This window comes from Balaenoptera acutorostrata, chromosome 3 (assembly GCF_949987535.1).
Source record: "Balaenoptera acutorostrata chromosome 3, mBalAcu1.1, whole genome shotgun sequence".
Lineage (NCBI taxonomy): Eukaryota > Metazoa > Chordata > Mammalia > Artiodactyla > Balaenopteridae > Balaenoptera > Balaenoptera acutorostrata.
In genome coordinates this window covers 181240361-181260237 of record NC_080066.1, presented here as the reverse complement: position 1 = coordinate 181260237, position 19877 = coordinate 181240361, and the positions used below count along the sequence as shown (strand labels likewise).

Sequence of the window (19877 nt, the reverse complement as noted above, 5' to 3'; positions counted from 1 at the left end):
CACAGAGGAGCAGATGACTTTCCTAAGATGGCATGGCGACCAGGTGTCCCGCTTAGGACTTGACTCTCTTGAATGGAAGGAAGCCAGGGCTTTTCCCTGGGCCTCCTCCTGCCAAGTAGGGCAGGAGTAAACAGAACTGGATAGCGTATCGTTGGACCACTTACATACATACAGATCGCTACCACTAGAAATTAAGATAAACACTTCACACCCTGCTCCAACATACTCTAAACAGCAGATGAATAATGGGTTGACTATTTTAAAAAGCCATTTGGCCAAAAATAGGATTGACTGTCAGATTGTTAACGAGTCATAACTTTCTAAGCCTTAATAAGAAAATGATGAAAAATGAATTTGATTTTATTAAAAATGATACTTTTATTGGAAGTAATAATTGCTATAAAATAAAAATAGCATAGTTCAGATGAAAAGAGGCAACAGAATGGAGGAATAGTGTTTACAGCTGTTACGTGTGACAGAGCCAAAGTAAAGCACTTACACAGTTGATTAAAAAACATCAAGATGTGATTAATGAGCAAGTGTCATGAATGGATAATTAACATCACGGGGCACAGCCGGATGTGGCAGAACACCGCCTCACCAGGCATCAAAGAACTGCTGATTTCAAAGGAAGACGAGACGTCAGTGTGTGGCTGTGAGGGGGGTGTGACTCAGGAGATGCAGCTTGGAAGGCAGGTTAGGAACCAGATAGAATGTTAGCGCCCTTTGGAGAGTCCTGGAGTTTCATCCTCAAAATTAATTTAAAATAGTAAAAAATCTGTGTGCATGAAAAGTTCATTGCAGATTTATTCACCGTAAGAAAATAATATAAAAAAACATTTAACCTCTCCATTCAGTAGACACAATTATAAATTGTTGGTGTGTCAACTTAGTGAAATATTATGCAACTGTTAAAATGTTAGTTGAGTGGTATAGAAACATGAAAAATGTAAGAAATGAGATAAAAGCAGAATACACAAAAATAGCTATATAAACATTGACTGTCTACGGTCAGGGGCTGGAATGGGAACATGTGAAGTTAAAGTGGTTCATGGCACAATTATGGGTGGAATTTTCTTTGATTTCCATGGAAATTGCTGTTTGATTTGCACGTTTAAAACAGTGGCCAGCAGGTTTTGTGAGTCTTTGGGATTTTTGTAGAAGAGTCCAGAATGCTGTGTTGAACCCCTGCCAGAGCGAGTGTTTTGGCAGTGTACACCAAGTGTGATCGTGACATGGGTCCTTCACAGGTGAGCGGAGCGGCATCATTTCCTTCCCAGACTCGCTGTCCTGGTGGTGGTTTGTTGGGATTGTTTTTCTTCACAGTAAAATGGAAGGTACCATTTTGCCTTCCATGGAAGATTCCCCCAGAAGATGCCAAGAGAGGTTGTGATCTTCAGTGGCTGTTTAAAGTCTGTATTTCCATGAGGATTTTTGGGAATGGATATTTTAGGTGATATTTGAAAGAAAGATGAACCATAGGTGACCTTTAAGTTCTAGCTCAAGGGTTTTCTTTAGCCTGGCTTCCCCGCCCCCCGCCCTAAATAATTCAGGGCCTGTGTGTTCTGTTCCCTAATCTCTGTGCCAATGGGTATTTACCGTTCTTGGTGCCTATTAATAGGCACCAAGAACCTTCTGGTGCTCTGGCTTTTGTTCCTTGGATCATTGAACCATGGTGGTCAAACCTTGGTGGTACTAAGCAACTATTTAAGGAGAAAAAAATTTGGAGTTAGATTCATAATATGGAGCTCAGTTAGAAGCCCAGAAAATACCAGATTGCAGGTTTGGGGGGAGATAATTGTAGATGCACGTGTAGTTACAAGAAACAACACAGAAACAGCCCTGGTACATTTTGCCCATTCCCCCCACCATGGGAATGTTGCGAAGCTGTAATCGTGGAGGATTTGAAAAAGATCTGTAGAGAACAAATAAAAGTCGGCATAAACATAGGGATTTAGATCTGAAGGTGGAAAGAGGAGAAGGTGTAGGAGATGTCACGGAGCGGCTGCTAGACCGAGGGTGGGTGCTCAGCGCTCGGTGCTGCTTCTGGAGCCTCACAGCGCGGGGCTTCTGGTCCTGGGGCTGCTGTGACTAATTACCACCAACTGGGGGCGTAAGGTCGCCGAGATTTTTCTTCTCTCTCACAGTTCTTGAGGCCGGAAGTCCAGAGTCAAGGTGTCAGCAGGGCCATGCTCCTTCTGAAGGCTCTGGGGAGAGTCTGTCCCCATCTCTTTCAGCCTTTGGTGGTGGCGGCAGTTTTTGGCGTTCCTTGCTTGTAACTGAATCACTCGAATCTGTGCCTCCATCTTCACGCGACTTTTCCCCGCTCTGTGTCTCTGGTCCGGATCTCTTACTTTTATGCAGACGCCAGTCATGCTGGATTTAGAGCCCACCCCATTCCTGTTTGTGACTTCATCCTAACTTGATTACATCTGCAGAGACCCCACTTCCAAATCAGGTCGCATTCACAGGTTTTGGGGAGACACTGTCCAACCCAGTCCCTTTCCACAGAAAGTTGGCTCGGTTTTCTTCTTCCTGAAATGTGGATGGTCATGGAATGAATCTCAAGAACGTGTGTGCGGACCTCGTGGGAGCGGTGTGGAGTGCGGCTCCCAGCCCTGCCCCCGTTACTGTCAGGGGCTCCGCGCGTCTCTCCAGGGTGGTTGCCCGTTGTCGTGGAGAACGCCTTGTGTCCCCCCGCAGCTGCCCTGTGGCCCTGAGAGCTGGCAGGTGGTGCCCAGAGCTCACAGACCTGGTGAGCCGGTGCCTGTGCCGCCCTGCAGAGCAGACGGGTGCCCAGCGGGGAGAGCTCAGCTTTCATGATTTTTCCAGGGGATCTTTGTTGTGATGGTATTTGTTATAACAGATATTGAAGTACAGGTGCCAGTATGAACATCCACGTTAATTTGGCATAAATACCGACTTTCCAAATGTTGATGATTTTACAGATGTTAAGTGTCTTAAAAAGTATTCATTCATTTAAAAAGTAAAGTTTTTTCTAAAGAAAGTATAACTTAATGGAATGCCCCAATCAATTAAATTTTTATCTATTGTCAACTTATTAAAGTTGTTAATTTTACTTTTTTTAATTTGTAGCTAAACCATTTACACAACTGGTGAAGGAAATGCAACTTCATCGAGAAGACTTCGAAATAATTAAAGTAATCGGAAGAGGTGCTTTTGGTGAGGTAAGATAAACTTATTTTTGTTCATTTTGCCTAGCAGCTCCCATCAGCAGTTTTAGGGTCCTGTACATTGATTTTGGGACGAGGTAATTATTGGTATCATTTGGAGAGTTCTTGGTGGATAAAATCTGAAAGATAGAGTTAAGGAGAGAAAAAACAAAAGCTGGTGACCGGTGAATTGCCCTGAAAATTGTCTTGACCAAAATAGTTCTTTCTGACAGATAAGTTTTTAAAAACATCCGTCTGTCAATCAAAAAAAGTCTTGGCTGCGGTTTTCAAAAAAAATACAAGAAGCGGCCCATCGGAGTGGTGCTCGCTGTTCGTAGCTTGCCCACCGTCCATCAGTCCTCACGCTGTTGTGAGTCCCGCCCCCTGTGTCTGGAGGAGAACAGCTTGTGCACTGGGTCCTTGTGACCCGCCCTGCACAGCCCCTGCTCCGCCTGGAGCTGCTGTCCCTCCTGCCGGCTCCGCGCCCAGCCCGACCGGGTGTGTTTACAGTCAGGCGCTTGACTGAACTACAGTAACTCCTCTCCGTAGGTTTTGCCTGTGGCGCGCCCAGGCTGCGGAGCTGTGCGTGTGGGTTAATGAGATGCTCTGTGTCACGTCCAGCAGCGCGTGTGCTCTGTCCGACACAGCCCTGCCGGACGTGACTCTAAAGTGCTGCAGAGTGGGAGACAGCATTTGTCGTGCACGGCGTACACTTCATATTGGGCAAAATATACGTGGAAGAAAGCAAAGCAGGAATTTAACGAGATAGCTGCTTTGTTCTGAAGTAGCTCAGGAGTGGAAACCAGGCCTGTGATCTGTCTTAGAAAACATCTCAATATTTTTGGTGATTCTTCTGCTACCAGCACCTGATGACAGCCCTACTTTATTTGCAGGGCTTCAGTAGAATACACCAAAAGAAAACATTCCTACGAAAATGCTTTCAAAATACTCGAGTGAGAAAGCTCTGGCCTGGCTGAGTGAATGTGGGCAGTTGTGTGTTGTGCCCTGATTTCTTCCTTGGAAACTGCCCTGGCCCCAGATCAGACCCCAGCCCCACGCTCTGTGGCGAGCCCCGTCTCTCGTCCTCATACCCTCCTCTCCCTCACCCAGCCTGGTCTTCATACCCAGCCCTTCCCCAGCCCACTGCTAAGAGCGCATCTCACCAAGGAGTGGGCAGAGGGGAAGTAGCGCCACCGGGGGGCTGCTTTGGTGACAGCCTTGTCCTCTGGGACGGCATCTCCTCCCAGGCCGACCTCAGAACGACCCTGGATCCAGGACTCCCCGACGGAATTCAGCTCTGGGCTGGGATGGGACAGGGAGGTTGTTGGGTTTTTCTTTTTAAATATTAAGGTATACTTCCATGTAAAACGCACAGATCTAGGTGTATGGTTAGAGTTATGACAGATGTCTACACCTGTGTAAGCAGCACCCCAGTCTATATAGAGCATTTCTATTCCCTAGAAAGTTCCTTCCTGTTTCTTTCCAGAGCCTCCACCTCCTGTAAGCCCCACCCTTCCCCAGGTGGCCACTCTCCCGATGGCCACCAACAGGGAAAAATTGAATTCTGCATAGAAATAACAGATCTCTGAGCTCTAGGTAGGATGTGATGAGGTAAGGGAAGGTTTTTGTTGTTGCTCAATGAGAAGAAAGAGAAAGCCTTTGAAAGCTAAACCCAATTCAATTCGCTGTATACTTTCACCGACCGGCTCCCTTGTACCAGGAGCTGTGCCGGGCTGCTGGACGCAGCGCTGAGCAAGGCCCAGGCCCACGCGGAGCTCCGCAGTGACAGCGAGCCCGTTAGGGTGTTGGGGGCCAGGGGCAGGGAGAGACTCCAGGGCAGGAGCCAGGCGGCCTTTGGGAGGAAAAAAGGAAGCACAGGAGAGAGCATTGTTGTGTCAGAACAGCTGGCGGTTACTTTTAGTGCTCTTCTTTGCCAAAGGACTTGACGCGAAACTCAGTTCCTGAGTTTAAAGAAGATAACATTGATCACTTTTTAGCTCTTCCCAACTTAAGAGAACGTGTTCTCGGAGCCCCCCCTTTGCCTTTGCTCCCTCTCCAGGCTTTAGCAGCTACTTTGTGCATTCCCCACCCCCTCCCCCTCCATTGTCTCTCCCTGGGCCCTGTGGCCTGCGCTCAGCACGCCAGCCCTCCTTGCCCAACTGTTCCGGCCCCTTGGCCATTCTGGGTCCCCTGCACGCGAGCGCCAGCCTTCCTGCCACAACTAGAATTCCGGGCTCTGTGGCTTGTATTCCCGCCACCGCGCTGCCTCCCTGGGATAGTCTCGTAATCACGTACCTGAAATGCGGCCAACTGCAGCCTCTCTGTCTCTGACAGCACCACGTGGATCACAGGAGTGAGGATACCCTTAATCATTGTTGCATCCAGGGTGTTCTTCACATACGGTTCTGATTGAATGACGGGCCAGGGAAGGGTGAGAGTCTGTGTGCGCACCCGCCTTGGTGCACAGGTGTGTGTACCTGTGCTGCTGAGACCACGGCACGGGCTGCTCAAGAGCCCTGCCCGTGAGAAAGAGCTCGTGGAGTCCAATTTGAGGGGAGCGTATGAAACGCTTACCTCAGCGGAGTTTAGCAAAACGTTTCTAGATGATTATTCAAACAAGGATTGGAGTCCTGGGGCGCATTGCCCTTTTTCTGGAGCACAGTGGCTTTGAGAACACCTTCGTCCTCCCCTCAGCGTCTCGGGGACAGCGGCCCAGGGAGTTCCTGAGACACTGGTACTCTTCTGGAGGCTCGTTCCTCAGCTACCGGGGTGCGGTGCCCAGGACCGTGCTTGTGGCGTGACAGCAGCTCCCCGCAGATGACTGTGCGCCGGGCAACCCAGGCCTCGCGCGCTCTCACAGACGTGAGCCCCTGGAGGCCTTGCGGCCGCTGGCTACGCCGCTGGCCCACCGGCGAGACGAGAAGTCAAGGCCGGAGCGGGGGGCCTGGCCCCAGGGCGGGCTGTGGGGGCGCCACTTGAACCCCACCTGCGTGACCCAAGGCCTGTGTGTCCGGACACCGTGCCCTGCCGTCTCTCTTGTTCCTAGAATGACCTAAAGAAACAAAGCTTTGAAAGCTTTGTTTAGAAACGGTTTCAAATGAAAAGAACAGTTGTATGAATACAATGGTTCAAAAACAGTCTAACCCTTTACCCAAATTCCCTTTTGTTAGCATTTTATCTCATTTTCTTGATCGTATTATGGTGTGCTGCTCTCGCTTGAGCTTGCTCCCTCCCTCCCTCCCTGTGTGTGTGTGTGTGTAATTTTTACTGAACCACTGTGGATACGTTGCTTATGTCAAGCAAGGCCCTCTACCCCTGATACTTTAGTTCCTGTTCTGATAGGGATGGTCTTTGACATAACCATAGTTCATAAACTTAAATTTAGAACTGATAGAACACTTTTTATCCAATCTGCTGTCTTATACCAGTTTGGCCCAGTGATGTTCTTTGTTTTACCTTTTCCCTCTTGTACTGGATCTGGGCTGGCATCAGGTATTATACTTAATGGTCATGTTCCAGAATCACTTTTTAATGTTTTGTAAAATTATTTTGATTTGTATTTCTTTACTGAAGTGTCTAATTTTGGAGAGATTTGTAGGATTATCATCACTCTTTGAAGGAATTCAGACTAAGTTTTTGGCTAGGAAGAAGCTTCTGGTAAACCAAACAAGGTTCTCTAAAAATTATTTCTTTTATAGGTCATTGTACAATAGAGAAGGTTTGTTGTTTTTGGTTTTTTTACATTAAATTTTACTTGTCTACTTATTCTTTTTTTTTTTTTTGGCTGTGTTGGGTCTTGATTGTGGTACGTGGGCTTCTTGCGGTGGCTTCTCTTGTTGCGGAGCATGAGCTCTAGGCTCGTGGGCTTCAGTAGTTGTGGCGCACGGGCTTAGTTGCTCCGCGGCATGTGGGAACTTCCCGGACCAGGGATCGAAATCGTGTCCCCTGCATTGGCAGGCGGATTCTTAACCACTGCGCCACCAGGGAAGTCCTTGTCTACATATTCTTGGTTTGATACGTGTTTTCCATGGACAAATACATTCTTTTTCCTTCTACGTATTTTATCAGAGCCATCTTGCATGTTTTCTGGAAACGGTCTGTGCCCTAATAGGCCTCTTGTAAAGAATCAAACTTCCTGTGTTCCACGTCTCATTTCCAGCAAGATCTGGATCATTCATGAGGCTCAGCATTTTCAGAATTTCATTATTTTCCTCAAAGGTTAACAACTCTACCATTCTTGCCAAGTTAGACCTTTTGTGTAGTAACTACTATGTGATTTTTTTTTTTTTAACTCTAGTATCTCAGCTATCCAGATTAGAGCTAATTCCCAGGAAGAAACAGATACTTCTAACATGATGACAGAGTGTGTGCCCAGAATTCTTGTTCTTAGACATGTGGGAGAGCCCACAAAGCCTTTATTTACGCACTGTTTATTTTTAATTTATTCAGAGTCGTAGCGAGTTTGGTCAGTGGTTTCTAAGACCGTAGCGAGTAGACAGCAGCTTAGGTGTGGTGTGACCGTAGCGAGTAGACAGCAGCTTAGGTGTGGTGTGACCATAGCGAGTAGACAGCAGCTTAGGTGTGGTGTACCGTGGAGTGGCAGTGAGAGGGGTGGCTGAGGGCGATGGCCGGAGGGCGGTCTCGGTGCACTCGTGGGCGGGGCCCTGGCTGGGAGCCTGCGCAGGAGGGCGGGTGCCTCTGGCCATCTGCAGGCCCTGGGACCACATCAGGCACGTTCGTGGTGGACCCCCAGCCCCGCCCGTTGTCATCAGGCTCCGGGAGGATTATATCTAATGGTGACTGTCAGTATAATACAGTCCTAAAAGGCACACGCCTGAGGATGAGCCTCTGCCGCTTCTTAGGTGTGTTGTTTAACCCCTCTGGGCCTCTGATTTCACATCTGTAAAGTAAGGATATTAGAAATAGCCACCATCCAGGGCTCTGGAGGCGATTAGCTGAGAGGGTGCAGGTCCGTTGCTCGGCACAGCTCCGGGCATGGCAAGTGTTCCGTGAGTGTCAGCTCTCATGGTCACTTCAACGATGTTGTTGTGTGGTGGTGGTGTTTAGAAAGCAAGGAAGTAGGTGATTCACTTTTAGAACTCTTTGTTCCAACCCTGCTGTGTGGCTGCCTGCCATTGGCAGCAGAAAGGCTCAGAAGTTATTATCACTGCTTATGGTTTTGTGAAGGGGACTGAGGTCAACGAAGGACTGATTTATATAGGGTAGGATGTACCGTATGACGGTGCAGACATCACATCTGGTGTTGGTAGTAATGGAAGAGCTCATTTGAAATTTGATGAACACCAGGAGTCCCAAGAGGACTTCCTGGAAGAGGTGGCATTTGAGTTGTACCTTGAAGAATGTGGGTGACAGCCAGCACGCTAAGGGCTAATAACTACGTGCCTAACCATTCTGAGCACATTAACTGTGTTGACTCATTTGATCCGCACAGCAATCTTAGGCCAGTCCTACTGTTATCCATTTCCTAGTTGTAGAAACTGAGGCACAAAGAAGTGAATTTGCCCAAGTTACACTCCAGAGCCCCCCCAGGTACTCACCAACCCAGTGAAGAAAAGATCCCGGAGGTAAGCCCGGGCATGTGCAAAGGCTGGCCGTGGGCATGAGAGGTGGACATGGGCATCGGTGGAGGCGGGTAGGCGTAAGTGGGGATGGAGCCCTTGAATGCAGGAGGGGAGCTTGGGAGCCACTGACGAACTTCAAAAGCCATTACTGTGAAAATCCCCAGACACACCAGAGTAGAGGCCAGCAGACCCCCGTGTGCACTGGTGCTCAGCACTGAAGCGTTTTGGACTGAGCAGGTGAGATCATTCAAGCTGCAGTGTGGTTAAAATCAAGTTTTGATGCGTAAAAGGGCAAATCTTTATTCACATAGAAAACTTTACTTTCCTTAACAGGTCATTTTCCAGGGTTTCCAGGCAATTAAGGTTTCACTGTAGTTATGTGAAATGTGCTGACCTTTTGTGTTCCGTTAACTAAATTTTTGTTAAACTCCCATTTGTGTGGCAGGTTGCTGTTGTCAAAATGAAGAACACTGAACGCATATATGCCATGAAAATCCTCAACAAGTGGGAGATGCTTAAAAGAGCAGAGGTAAGTGCGGAGCATTAAACAAATAAGTAAACAGGGGTTTATATGCAAGGAAAGGGGTGATGAAGCCCAGTTGGGTAAGACCACGTCTGGGCCTTCCTTCCTTGACAAGAGCAGGCCACCCTTTGTTAACAGGACCTCAGCCCCCTCCCAGTGCCGTCTGCCTTGGTGTTGACTCATTACCAGGTGCCCTGCTCACGAGCTCCCCCTCAGGTGTGTCTGCAGGGGCAGTTTAAAACCTCCATGGAGGGACTTCCCTGGCGGTTCAGTGGTTAAGGCTCCACACTTCTACTGCAAGGGGCCCGGGTTCGATCCCTGGTCGGAGAACTAGAATCCTGCATGCCTGTGGCGTGGCCAAAAAAAAACCCAAAACAAAACAAAACCCTTCAGGCATTTATCTCAACTCTGCTCCCTCTGCAGAAGGAATTATTGAATTTGGAAATGTTTTGTATTCCCTCCTCGAGGGGAGTGAAGATTATAAATAAAAGTAGATGGCTGCTGCATGGCAGCCTCTGACCCGCTTTTTCTTTCTTCTTCGTCCATCCCTGTGGCGGCTGTTCCGTGCCCCCGACCCCGCTCTCCCCAGCCCCTCACCCGGCCCCCGCTGAGACACAGGCTCTCCCTCTGGTCCTCGCCAGGCTCGCCTCCACTGCCTCCCAGTGTCTGTCTGCACCGCCCGCCCTGTGCATGCCTCCATTTCACACTCGCCTCGGGGCCAAGGGTCCTTCCTCTCCAAGGGCGCGTTGCCATCAGCCTCCTGGCTTTGTCCTCTCTGAGCCGCCCCGTCACTGTCCTTCGTCCTCTGATTGGCTCAGTGCCCGCTCTGCACCCAGGCCGCTGTTCCCCTCCTCACGCCGCTGCTGCCCTTTGTCTGCCCGGGGCTCTCCCCTCCAGAGTCAGCCACCTCCTCCTTTGGACATTCCTTCGGTGGTTTCTGGCCTCTCCCATCCTGTCACTAAACCCTCCTTGTGATTCTGGGGGCCCTTTCCTCTTTTGTTCTGGATTTTTACCTGCCGATGACAGTCGCCACCTTGTGCGGACAGTACACACGCCTCTCACTGAGGCCGCGTGGCTCTCCTGAGCTCAGGTTTTCCCTCCCTCGCCGGGCACTTCCGCTTCAGCATCCCCCCCCCCCCCTCCCCGGCGTCTCAGGTTCGTCATGTTGAGCTGTGTGTGGCTTCTCCTCCTTCCCTGTGCACACGCGTTTCCTCTTTCCAGCTGTGGCACCCCGCACAAGGTCTTACGCCTGTTCATCGCTCAGTAAATGCATGGTGGTTGACTGAGTCGTCACCAGTTTTGCAGCCACCAGGGCCCGAAATGTGGGTGGCCCATGACTCGGCCTCAGCCACCCCCTTCCGAGCCTCTGTCCCTCTTGGCTCCGCTGGTGTCCTCCCCGCCGTCCTCACCCATCGCCTTCCTCCCCGCCGTCCTCACCCATCGCCTTCCTCCCCGCCGTCCTCACCCATCGCCTTCCTCCCCGCCGTCCTCACCCATCGCCTTCCTCCCCGCGTGCTGCAGCCTCGGCCCCGGCAGCCCTTCTTCATGTCGTCGCTGGCATGTTGGCAAACACAGGAAAATCACTGAAGCAGTTCTCTTGTGGGGGAAAAAAGCTACTGTTGCATGCAAGTTTGGGAAAGGAGTAAGTGTTTGGGGAAAGAAATACTAGTAGCAAATTCTATTGAAGTTTATATTTTTACAGGAGTGATTGATTTTTGAAAGGTGATAGCTGAGCCATATGTGATATGACTTATGTTAACCTCTGGAGTGAAGTGTGTGTGAGGTCCTCAGGTTAAGGAGAGGTGATTCTCACCTTATCATACTAGTTAGTATTTACCCAGATGTCACCGTGAGTGAGTACATTCTTAAAAAGTAAATACTGCCTTTTAAATGTAAATCTGGTTACACAGAACCTATTTAATTGGCATACTCAGTACCAAGTCCAAGATTGTCTGCTAATCATGGTGATTATCCTAGAATGTGTACAATGGGCTGTAAGTATATGTGTGTGTGATACATACAAAAATGTAATATAGGTACAATGCTGGTTAAGGTAATTTATCTTTTTATTCACATTTCATTTAGTAGGCTTATTTTTTTTTTTTTTTTTTTTATTTATTTTATTTTTGGCTGCATTGGGTCTTCGTTGCTGCACGTGGGCTTTCTCTGGTTGCATCGACTAGGGGCTACTCTTCGTTGTGGTTTGTGGACTTCTCATTGTGGTGGCTTCTCTTGTTGCGGAGCATGGGCTCTAGGCATGTGGGCTTCAGTAGTTGTGGCACATGGGCTCAGTACTTGTGTCTCACGGGCTCTAGAGCGCAGGCGCAGTAGTTGTGGCGCACGGGCATAGTTGCTCCACGGCATGTGGGATCTTCCCGGACCAGGGCTCGAACCTGTGTTCCCTGCATTGGCAGGTGGATTCTTAACCACTATGCCACCAGGGAAGCCCTTAGTAGGCTTATTTTAAACATTTAATTTTATAATATTGACTTCAAAAACTCATCTTTAAAAGCATGAATTCAACAAGAGGTGGCAGTAGAAAAGTCACTAGACAATGGAAGTTCATAATTTGTAGACCAGGCTGGGCCTTTACTTCTTTTTTGTTTTTGGTCATAAAAAAAAAACATTAGAAAGTTTATCTGCTCTTAAAACTACTGAACAGTATGTATGTTTCCTCTCTGTGGGTACCATACTGGCGATCCCGGTTTAAGAACAGGCTTTATGCTGCATGTTGTTAGGTGGGCACTTGAGGGTGTGGATCAGAATCTGGTGGAAACAGTGTTGCGGACACTGGGGGTTCTGGGCTGGCCCCGGCCCCAGGACTCAGGTTTTCTTTCTGCTGCCCCTTCGCCAGGCCTGTGGTCTGGGGGCCATGGTAGTTCCAGAACCACTTGTCTCTGCACATCTGGACGTTGTAAGCTGCTGATAGGCCCATGTAGTTCTCTCATCTGCTTCAGTTAGGAGAACGGGGCACATCTATCTCAATCCCGTTTTAGAAAGAAAAAAACTCTTTTAAAAAGTTTAGAAAAGAAAAACTTGTAGAAAATCAAGTTCTAAAGGTCACCAGGAGACTCCCTGAGAGAACCGGTGGAGCGCTTGCTGCGGTGCTGTGTGTGCAAACCCTCCCCTAGGGGTGCTGTTATTTTTCTTAAGCTTTGCAAGTTGGAAATACAAGGAGGAGTTAAAATCTTCTGTGGTCAAGAAAGAGGACATCTTATTATAATTATGCCAAAGACCTAGTTCCTTTTAAGTACAGATTCTACCTGTGTATTAAAGCTCTTAAAAAAAAACAAAACCCTGCAGCAGCCTGAAAGACGGCCTTTTGCCCATGTGCTACAGGCCATGGATCTTCATAGTAGAATCCTGTTAGGATCCTGTGCATCAGTATACTGTAAATAAATCACATTTGGGGCTTCCCTGGTGGCGCAGTGGTTGAGAATCTGCCTGCCAGTGCAGGGGACATGGGTTTGAGCCCTGGTCTGGGAAGATCCCACATGCCGCGGAGCAACTAGGCCCATGAGCCACAATTACTGAGCCTGTGCGTCTGGAGCTTGTGCTCCGCAACAAGAGAGGCCGCGATAATGAGAGGCCCGCGCACCGCGATGAAGAGTGGCCCCCGCTTGCCGCAACTACAGAAGGCCCTCACACAGAAACGAAGATCCAGCACAGCCATAAATAAATAAATAAACCCAAAGTTTAAAAAAAAAAATAATAAAATAAATAAATCACATTTCTTGAAAATAACTGACCCAGATCTGTAACTCAGATCAGTAAGCAGGTTTGTGTCCTGTCCCGCCAGCCGTGTGGCCCCTGAACTGTAGGCCTGCGGTGGGGGTGGGGTGGAGGGGACGGGACATGAGAAGTCGGCGACGCTGGAATGGGGGACAGCTCAGAAGCTGTAGCTGAAACGCACGCGTGAGCTGGGGTGAACCTGGCGTGCTGGCCCTGGAAGCGGCGTGTGTGGGAGGGTGGGTGCGAGCCCGAGGTGGGGAGGAGAGTTCTCAGCGGCCCTTGGTGCACTGGGGTGAGGGTCGGGCTGCAGGAGCAGGAGAGAGCAGGGGTTCAGCTGGTGCCAGGAGCCCCACTGGGAGGCGGCGGTGCGCCTGGGTCCCTGCGTCCCAGAGGACAGGGGACACTGTCTCCGGAGCCTCTGTCTACTTGAGACTGTGCTCTGCAGGGCACTTTCCCGATGGACACAGACCGACTTTCTCCCCAATTCTTTACAGACGGCTTGTTTCCGGGAAGAGCGCGACGTGCTGGTGAATGGGGACTGCCAGTGGATCACCACGCTGCACTATGCCTTTCAGGATGAAAATTACCTGGTAGGTGTGGCTCGCCAAGAACTTAAGGGCTCTGGCAAACGGCATCTCACTGAAGTGTTCTGATTCCTTTGTGCTGCCACTAAAAAATGAGTGAGACACTTTGGAACTATTGTTGCTTAAATGTATATTTAACAGATAAAACTGAGGGTTTGTTTTCATGTAATCATAAGGTGGACTTTTTTCCTCTAATCACCAGATAAGGTGCTTATTTTATTCACTTGGTTTATTATAAACTGGGGGTTTAAAACATTTTCTATCTTGAATTACGTAAAAGAATAAGAAATTGCTGTGGGGATTTAAAATGTTTGACCCTTTAACTGAGTGGCTGTTTCTGCCACGTTTCCCTGACGGCCAGGTCGGGTGGCACGTGCTGGTTCGCAGCCCTCCCCACTGGAGCCGCTGACACAGGTTTTGGGGTGACTCTTGGTCCCCTTGTTCTTGTCACCTGTTTGTTCTGATTGGAGCTGGGGCTCACTTGCGGTGTAGGCTAATCAGCTTTGTGATTCACGTGTGTGGGTAGAATTGAGCTCGAACGCCTAGTAGAACAGATGCAAGACAACCAGTTCGGAGTGAAAGGGAAACCAGACCTTTGGCTCAGGCCCTGAGTGACTCACGACTGCTTTGTTAGGACTTTCAACTCTGAGAATGACTTTCCAGGTTTGCCTAAACCTAAAAATGTCTGCACCGTGGAGCTCTGGGTAGACGGGGCCTGGGCGGACCTCAGGGAAGCCGGTCTCAGCCCAGCTCCTCCGGCCGGGGCACAGCCGGCACGTTTCCCCAGCAGTGGCCTCACGGGGCTTCGAAGGCAGGGGCCTCGGCTGTGTTCTCGAGAACAGCTGACTTGTAAGTTCACTCTCAGTAGTGGGCTCCATTTGCTTACAACAAGTGGAGTCATGGAGGATTTCTTTTATTGATCTTAAAATAATCCCTTGCAGACATCAGAGAAATCCCTTAGATTCAGTAGTCTAGGATTAGGTAAAATAGTTTGCTATACTCTTTATTTAGATTGAAAAAATACGTGTTTTGATGGAAGGGGCGGCTGGGGTCTGTTGAGCACAGCCTGTGGCTTGTCGCGGTCAGTCTTCCCGGTGGCCAAGTGAGTTAGGCATTCATGATTTTTCACCATTTTATGAATGGGGTCTGGGGCAAGGAGGGAGGAAGTCATTTGTCCAAGCTTATCACACGGATACAGGGATTGTGCCAGGACCCAGCCCAGGCCCCTCTGGCAGGAGGTGGTGCCCGGTGCCCTCCCTCTGGCCGAGGGCAGAGTCCTCCTGCCCTGGGGCCATCTCTCCATAACCCGTTGCTTCCGGGACCAGTGTCCCTGCGTTGAGTGGACTGTCTCCAGTTCACTTCCTATTTTGATAAGAACTGAATGAAGTCTCTAAGGAATGCTAGTCTGGGTCTGTACAGAAGGAAGACAACTTTTTTTGTTTCAAATATTTTTCCTGCGGTCAGCATAGCGTGTTGCCAGCTTATTCTGAGTTAGGACAGCCGGTAAGGAATTCCGGCGATGGAGCATCTTCTTGAGTTTGGGAGCTGCCCAATCAGACGTATGGTGAAAACTGCAGCGAGAAGGGTGGCAGGGGCCCTGGCCCTTCCTAATTCGTGAACACGGGGCTGCAAGACCGGGTCTGGCTCCTGCCTCTGCCACCCGCGAGTGGCGTTTTTAGGGGCAGCCACTGCCTTGCGGGGAGGAGGTGAGGAAGAACGAGGCGGGAAGTGGGCGGCCTGAGTGCCGCTGGGGCGCAAGGCGCAGTGGGGTGAGGGGTCTTTCGTGACACAGAGCCCACCCCACAGAGCCCGCTTGCGTTAGAGTTGCTACTGTGGGTATCTAGACTGGGCATTTCGTAAAAATTAAACTTGTTTCACCAGTAACTAAAAGGGTGTTGCCTTATTGACTTAAGTCAGGATTGTGTGTTATGTGACAGAGGACATAATTGGTAGCGTTCTCTTATTCCAAAAATACGTTTCTACTTGCCTGCCTTATCAGCCTTTGCAGGTTACTCTTCTTGTAAACTTTTTTTCCAGGAGCCCATCAATCATATTTGGCACCGCTGTGATACACTTTGTTTTTCTTTTCGGATTTCTAGGTGGTCAGGGAAACTGTTGAGGCTCAGCTAGATATGGCGCTTGCCTCACTCCCACTGTTTTCTTTAGCGGCTGAAGATCTTGGCCGCTCACCCACCTGCTCTCCCTCACCCGCGTGTCCGTCTGCAGGTGCTGTGGTCTCTTCCCCCAGATTACCTGCGCTCTGCGCAGCTGTCGTTCTCCCCACCGTCCCCAGCGCTGTCACCCTCACCTCCTGCCGGGCCCCTCTCTGGTCCTGCTCCCGTCCCTCCCCCTCGAGTCTGCCCTGCACAGGGCGGCCAGAGGGAGCTGTAAGCGTGGAGCAGGGTGCAGCTTCTCATGGCTCTCAGAGGGGAGCCCGAAGTCCCCGCCGTGGCCCGCAGGGCCTGGCCTCACTCCCTCCACACTCACCGTGCTCCGCCCCAGTCACTGGTTCCCGTGTCTCCAGGGCCCGTGTTCCTGCTCCTCTCAGTCCCTTTGTCTGGAAGGCGACCCTTGGCCCAGCCGGCGCCCTCCTGCCCTTCAGACCCCCGGGCCTGGATCCTCGCGGTGGTCCGTGTGCGGGGGCTGCCAGTCGGGCCCTCCCACACCTACAGTTGGGTTTTCTTCCTGGTCCCCGTCACTCTGAATTCCTGTGTTCACCTCCCCCCACGTGATGTCAGCCCCTTGGAGCAGGGACCCGTCGCCTAGCGGGGTGCCGACAAGTTTGTTATTGAGAGAGTGAGCGAGCAAACGTCCTTTGAGAGTCCTCTGCGTGACCGGAATTGTGCCAGGTGCGGGAGAGACAGGACTCCCGCCCGTAGAAGCTGCTCTTGGATGGAGGGGGATGGGCGACGGTGCCAGGAGGCCAGGGTGGGAGGCCCGGGCGAGGCTGCCGTCGGGCAGGAGGGGGCAGGGAGGTCAGGGAGGCTTCTCAGTGGAGGGGCCAAGTGAGGTGAGTCTTGAAAGCCAAGTTCCGAGGCAGGATGGGAGGGCTGTTGAGAACCGGGATCTGCAGGGAAGGCCTCCTCCTTAGACAGGCCCGGCCACAGGCCGACGGCTGCCCTCTTCCAGGAGACAGTGCGCCGCATTTAAGATCAAGGGCCTGCAGTCCAGTTGCCTGGGTTCACATCCTAGCTCTGCCGCTCGCTAGCTGGGTGACTTAGGCCGCGTCATCAAGCCCCCTTTCCTTACCTGTAAACCGCGGTCATGACAGTAGCTGTGGCGAGGGCTGTTTTGAGGATTAACAGTGATGGTGGCCGTAAGTCGTAGAACCTGAAGGCACAGCACGTCATAGTTACACCACGAATGGTAGCTCTTAGTACTAGGGTCTCCATAATACTAAAGGATTGTCTCTCTGGCTGAGTCGTCGGTGAGTGGGATTTCCTCTCTCTGTTCATTGGTTAAAAGTTAACTGCTCGGACCAGAGCCATCCATCTCTTAAAAGCATCAAAGGGGGCGGTTCCTGTGAGGAACAGCTTCTCCAGCAGTAGGGGTGCTGGCTGCCACCCTGGCTCTGGCTATGCCAGTCTCTCTCTGGCTGGTGGGATGACCCCGTCGGGTCTCCACAGCCCCTGGGGCTCCTCCACCGTAGCCTTGGGGCTGTCTTCCGGTGGAAGACTGTCTTCCGGTGGAAGGCTGCCCAGCACTGCTGGCCCCGGGCCCGTGAGCGCTGAGTGAAGGGATGGCCCAGTGCTGTCGGTGGAGCGCACCCAGCGCCTCGGCCTTTGCCCTTTTGGGGCTCTGGTTTCCACTCCAGCAGTGCATTCTCTGACCCTTCCGTGGGGATGCACCCATAGGAACTTACCTTTCAGTTCGTTCATGAAACTGTTTTTCTAATAAGAGCCGCTGGTTTTGTGATTTTAGGTAATTCACCTCCCTTCTCTGGTCCTGTGTCCTCTTCGTGTGGCAGGAGAACCTGGAGAAATAGTTTTAAACCACACAGAACTTGATGGAGTATTATTTGTGCTTCTATTTTGGGCCATTAGCTTTTAGAGCACCTCCTGCAGTATCGAACCCTTCAGTCATTTTTTCCACTGATTAAATATATGTACGTGTATACATGTATTTTCCCTATCTAGGCAGTTATTACCTTAGCATTTGCTCTGAAGAAGACGGTCTGTCATAATCAAGGATGTTTGTCATCTCCACATATTTTTTTTCCTAAAGGAGTTGGCGTCTTCTGCCTATGCTGGTTCGTGTGTGCCTCTTGACATGATTTATAAAGTCCTTCCAATTTTGGAGGGGGAGGATTTCTCACAAAGAAAAAATGTTCCTGTCCAGGAAGTTTTCATTCTAGCATATCTTCAGAAGAAGATCATCTGTTTTTCATAATCAAGGATGTTTGTTATTTCCACATTTTTTTTTTAAGAAGTTGGCATCTTCTGCCTGTGCCAGTTTGTGGTCTAGACAAAGAGTATCCAAGTGTTGGGATGTCCTGCCCCCACGTCCCCCACACGCTTGATCCCACCCTGGACCGATCGCAGACTCTTACCACCCATGGCCCTGGGGGAGTCGAGTCCCCCACAGAGTCGGAATCAGGCAGGTCATCAACTGCTGGAATCACTCAAATGAGGTGTGGCCATTCCCGAGGTTCCCGGGCAGAGAAAGCGGGTCAGGTGCAGGTGACACAGCTTTACTGACGACAGTGACAGCTCAGTTCACCAGGGAATGCAGCACGGACCCTGAGAACAGGTTATATAGTGTGTGCTGAGCCAGCAGAGATACCCGTCAGACCATAGCCCAAGATGCCCTTTCTCAAACATTAAATATCCTCCCTGCACTTGTAGAAACACCAGCCCTTCGGGGAGCAGACCCTTGGGGAGACTGAGGCTCAGCTGCCTATCCGTGGGCCGAGGTCTCCAGTGAGACACCGTGAATCTGCGTCTGCTCTTTCCTCTCCTGCCTTTACTGTAGGTGAAATTTCCACATACATTTATTTTCCTTTTGAATTTTGTATTTCATTAGTCTCTCACTATATCCGTGAATCAACACAAAACTATTTTAATTTTCAATTCTTTATAATGTATGTTATGGGACTTCATTCTGTTTTTTTCTTCAGACATTTTGAAAATATTATTATTTGTTTATTCATCTTTAACCTGATTAAAAAATGGGCGGAAGGGACTTCCCTGGTGGCACAGTGGTTAGGAATCCACCTGCCAGTGCAGGGCACATGGGTTTGATCCCTGGTCCGGGAAGATCCCACATGCTGCGGAGCAACTAAGCCCGTGTGCCACAACTACTGAGCCTGCGCTCTAGAGCCCGCACACCACAACTACTGAGCCCCTGTGCTGCAACTACTGAAGCCTGCACGCCTAGAGCCCGTGCTGTGCAGCAAGAGAAGCCACCACAATGAGAAGCCCGCACACCACAACTAAGAAAGCCCGCACGCAGCAATGAAGACCCAACACAGCCAAAATAAGTAAATTTAAAAAATGGGCGGAAGAACTGATTAGACATTTTTCCAAAGAGGAAATGCAGATGGCCAACAGGCACATGAAAAGATGCACAACATCGCTAATCATCAGGGAAATGCAAATCAAAACCACAGTTAGATATCACCTCACACCTGTCAGAATGGCTATCATCCAAAAGAACACAAATAACGAAACGTTGGCAAGGTTGTGGAGAAAAGGGAGCCCTCCTACACTGTTGGTGGGAATGTAAATTGGTGCAGCCAGTATGGAGAACAGTATGGCAGTTTCTCAAAAAGCTAAAAATAGAATTACTGTATGACCCAGCAATTCCACTCCTGGATATATATCCAAAAAAACCCCACCAAAAACACTAATTTGAAAAGATATATGCACCCCAATGTTCATAGCAGCATTTTTTTTTTTTTTTTACAATTGCCAGCCTCGGCATCCATCAACAGATGAATGGATAAAGAAGATGTATATATGTATATAACATATATATAATGGAATACTACTCAGCCATAAAAAAGAATGAAATTTTGCCATTTGTAGTAACATGGGTGGATGGGAGGGTATTATGCCAAGTGAAATAAGTCAGAGAAAGACAAATATTGTATGATATCACTTATTTGTGGAATCTAAAAAATACAACAAACTAGTAAATATAACAAAAAAGAAGCAGACTTACAGATCTATAGAACAAACTAATGGTTACCATTGGGGAGAGGGAAGGGAGGGGGCAGTATAGGGGTAGGGAATTGAAAAGGGGGTTTCTGTGGGATTATGTGAGAACAAGTGTGTGAAACTTG

General features: G+C 49.7%; 1 protein-coding gene across 2 annotated transcripts in view; it reads left to right on the top strand.

Moving 5' to 3' along the window:
* CDC42BPB (CDC42 binding protein kinase beta) overlaps positions 1-19877 on the top strand; it is a 111756-nt gene that overhangs the window by 38632 nt on the left and 53247 nt on the right. For both annotated transcript variants that reach the window (XR_003622797.2, XM_007176190.3), the window contains exons 2-4: positions 3097-3188; positions 9201-9284; positions 13505-13600. Coding sequence is in view for 1 of the 2 variants with exons in the window: in XM_007176190.3 (XP_007176252.2) it covers positions 3097-3188; positions 9201-9284; positions 13505-13600 (272 nt within the window). In the remaining variant the exon portion in view is untranslated. The remainder of the gene's footprint in view (positions 1-3096; positions 3189-9200; positions 9285-13504; positions 13601-19877) is intronic.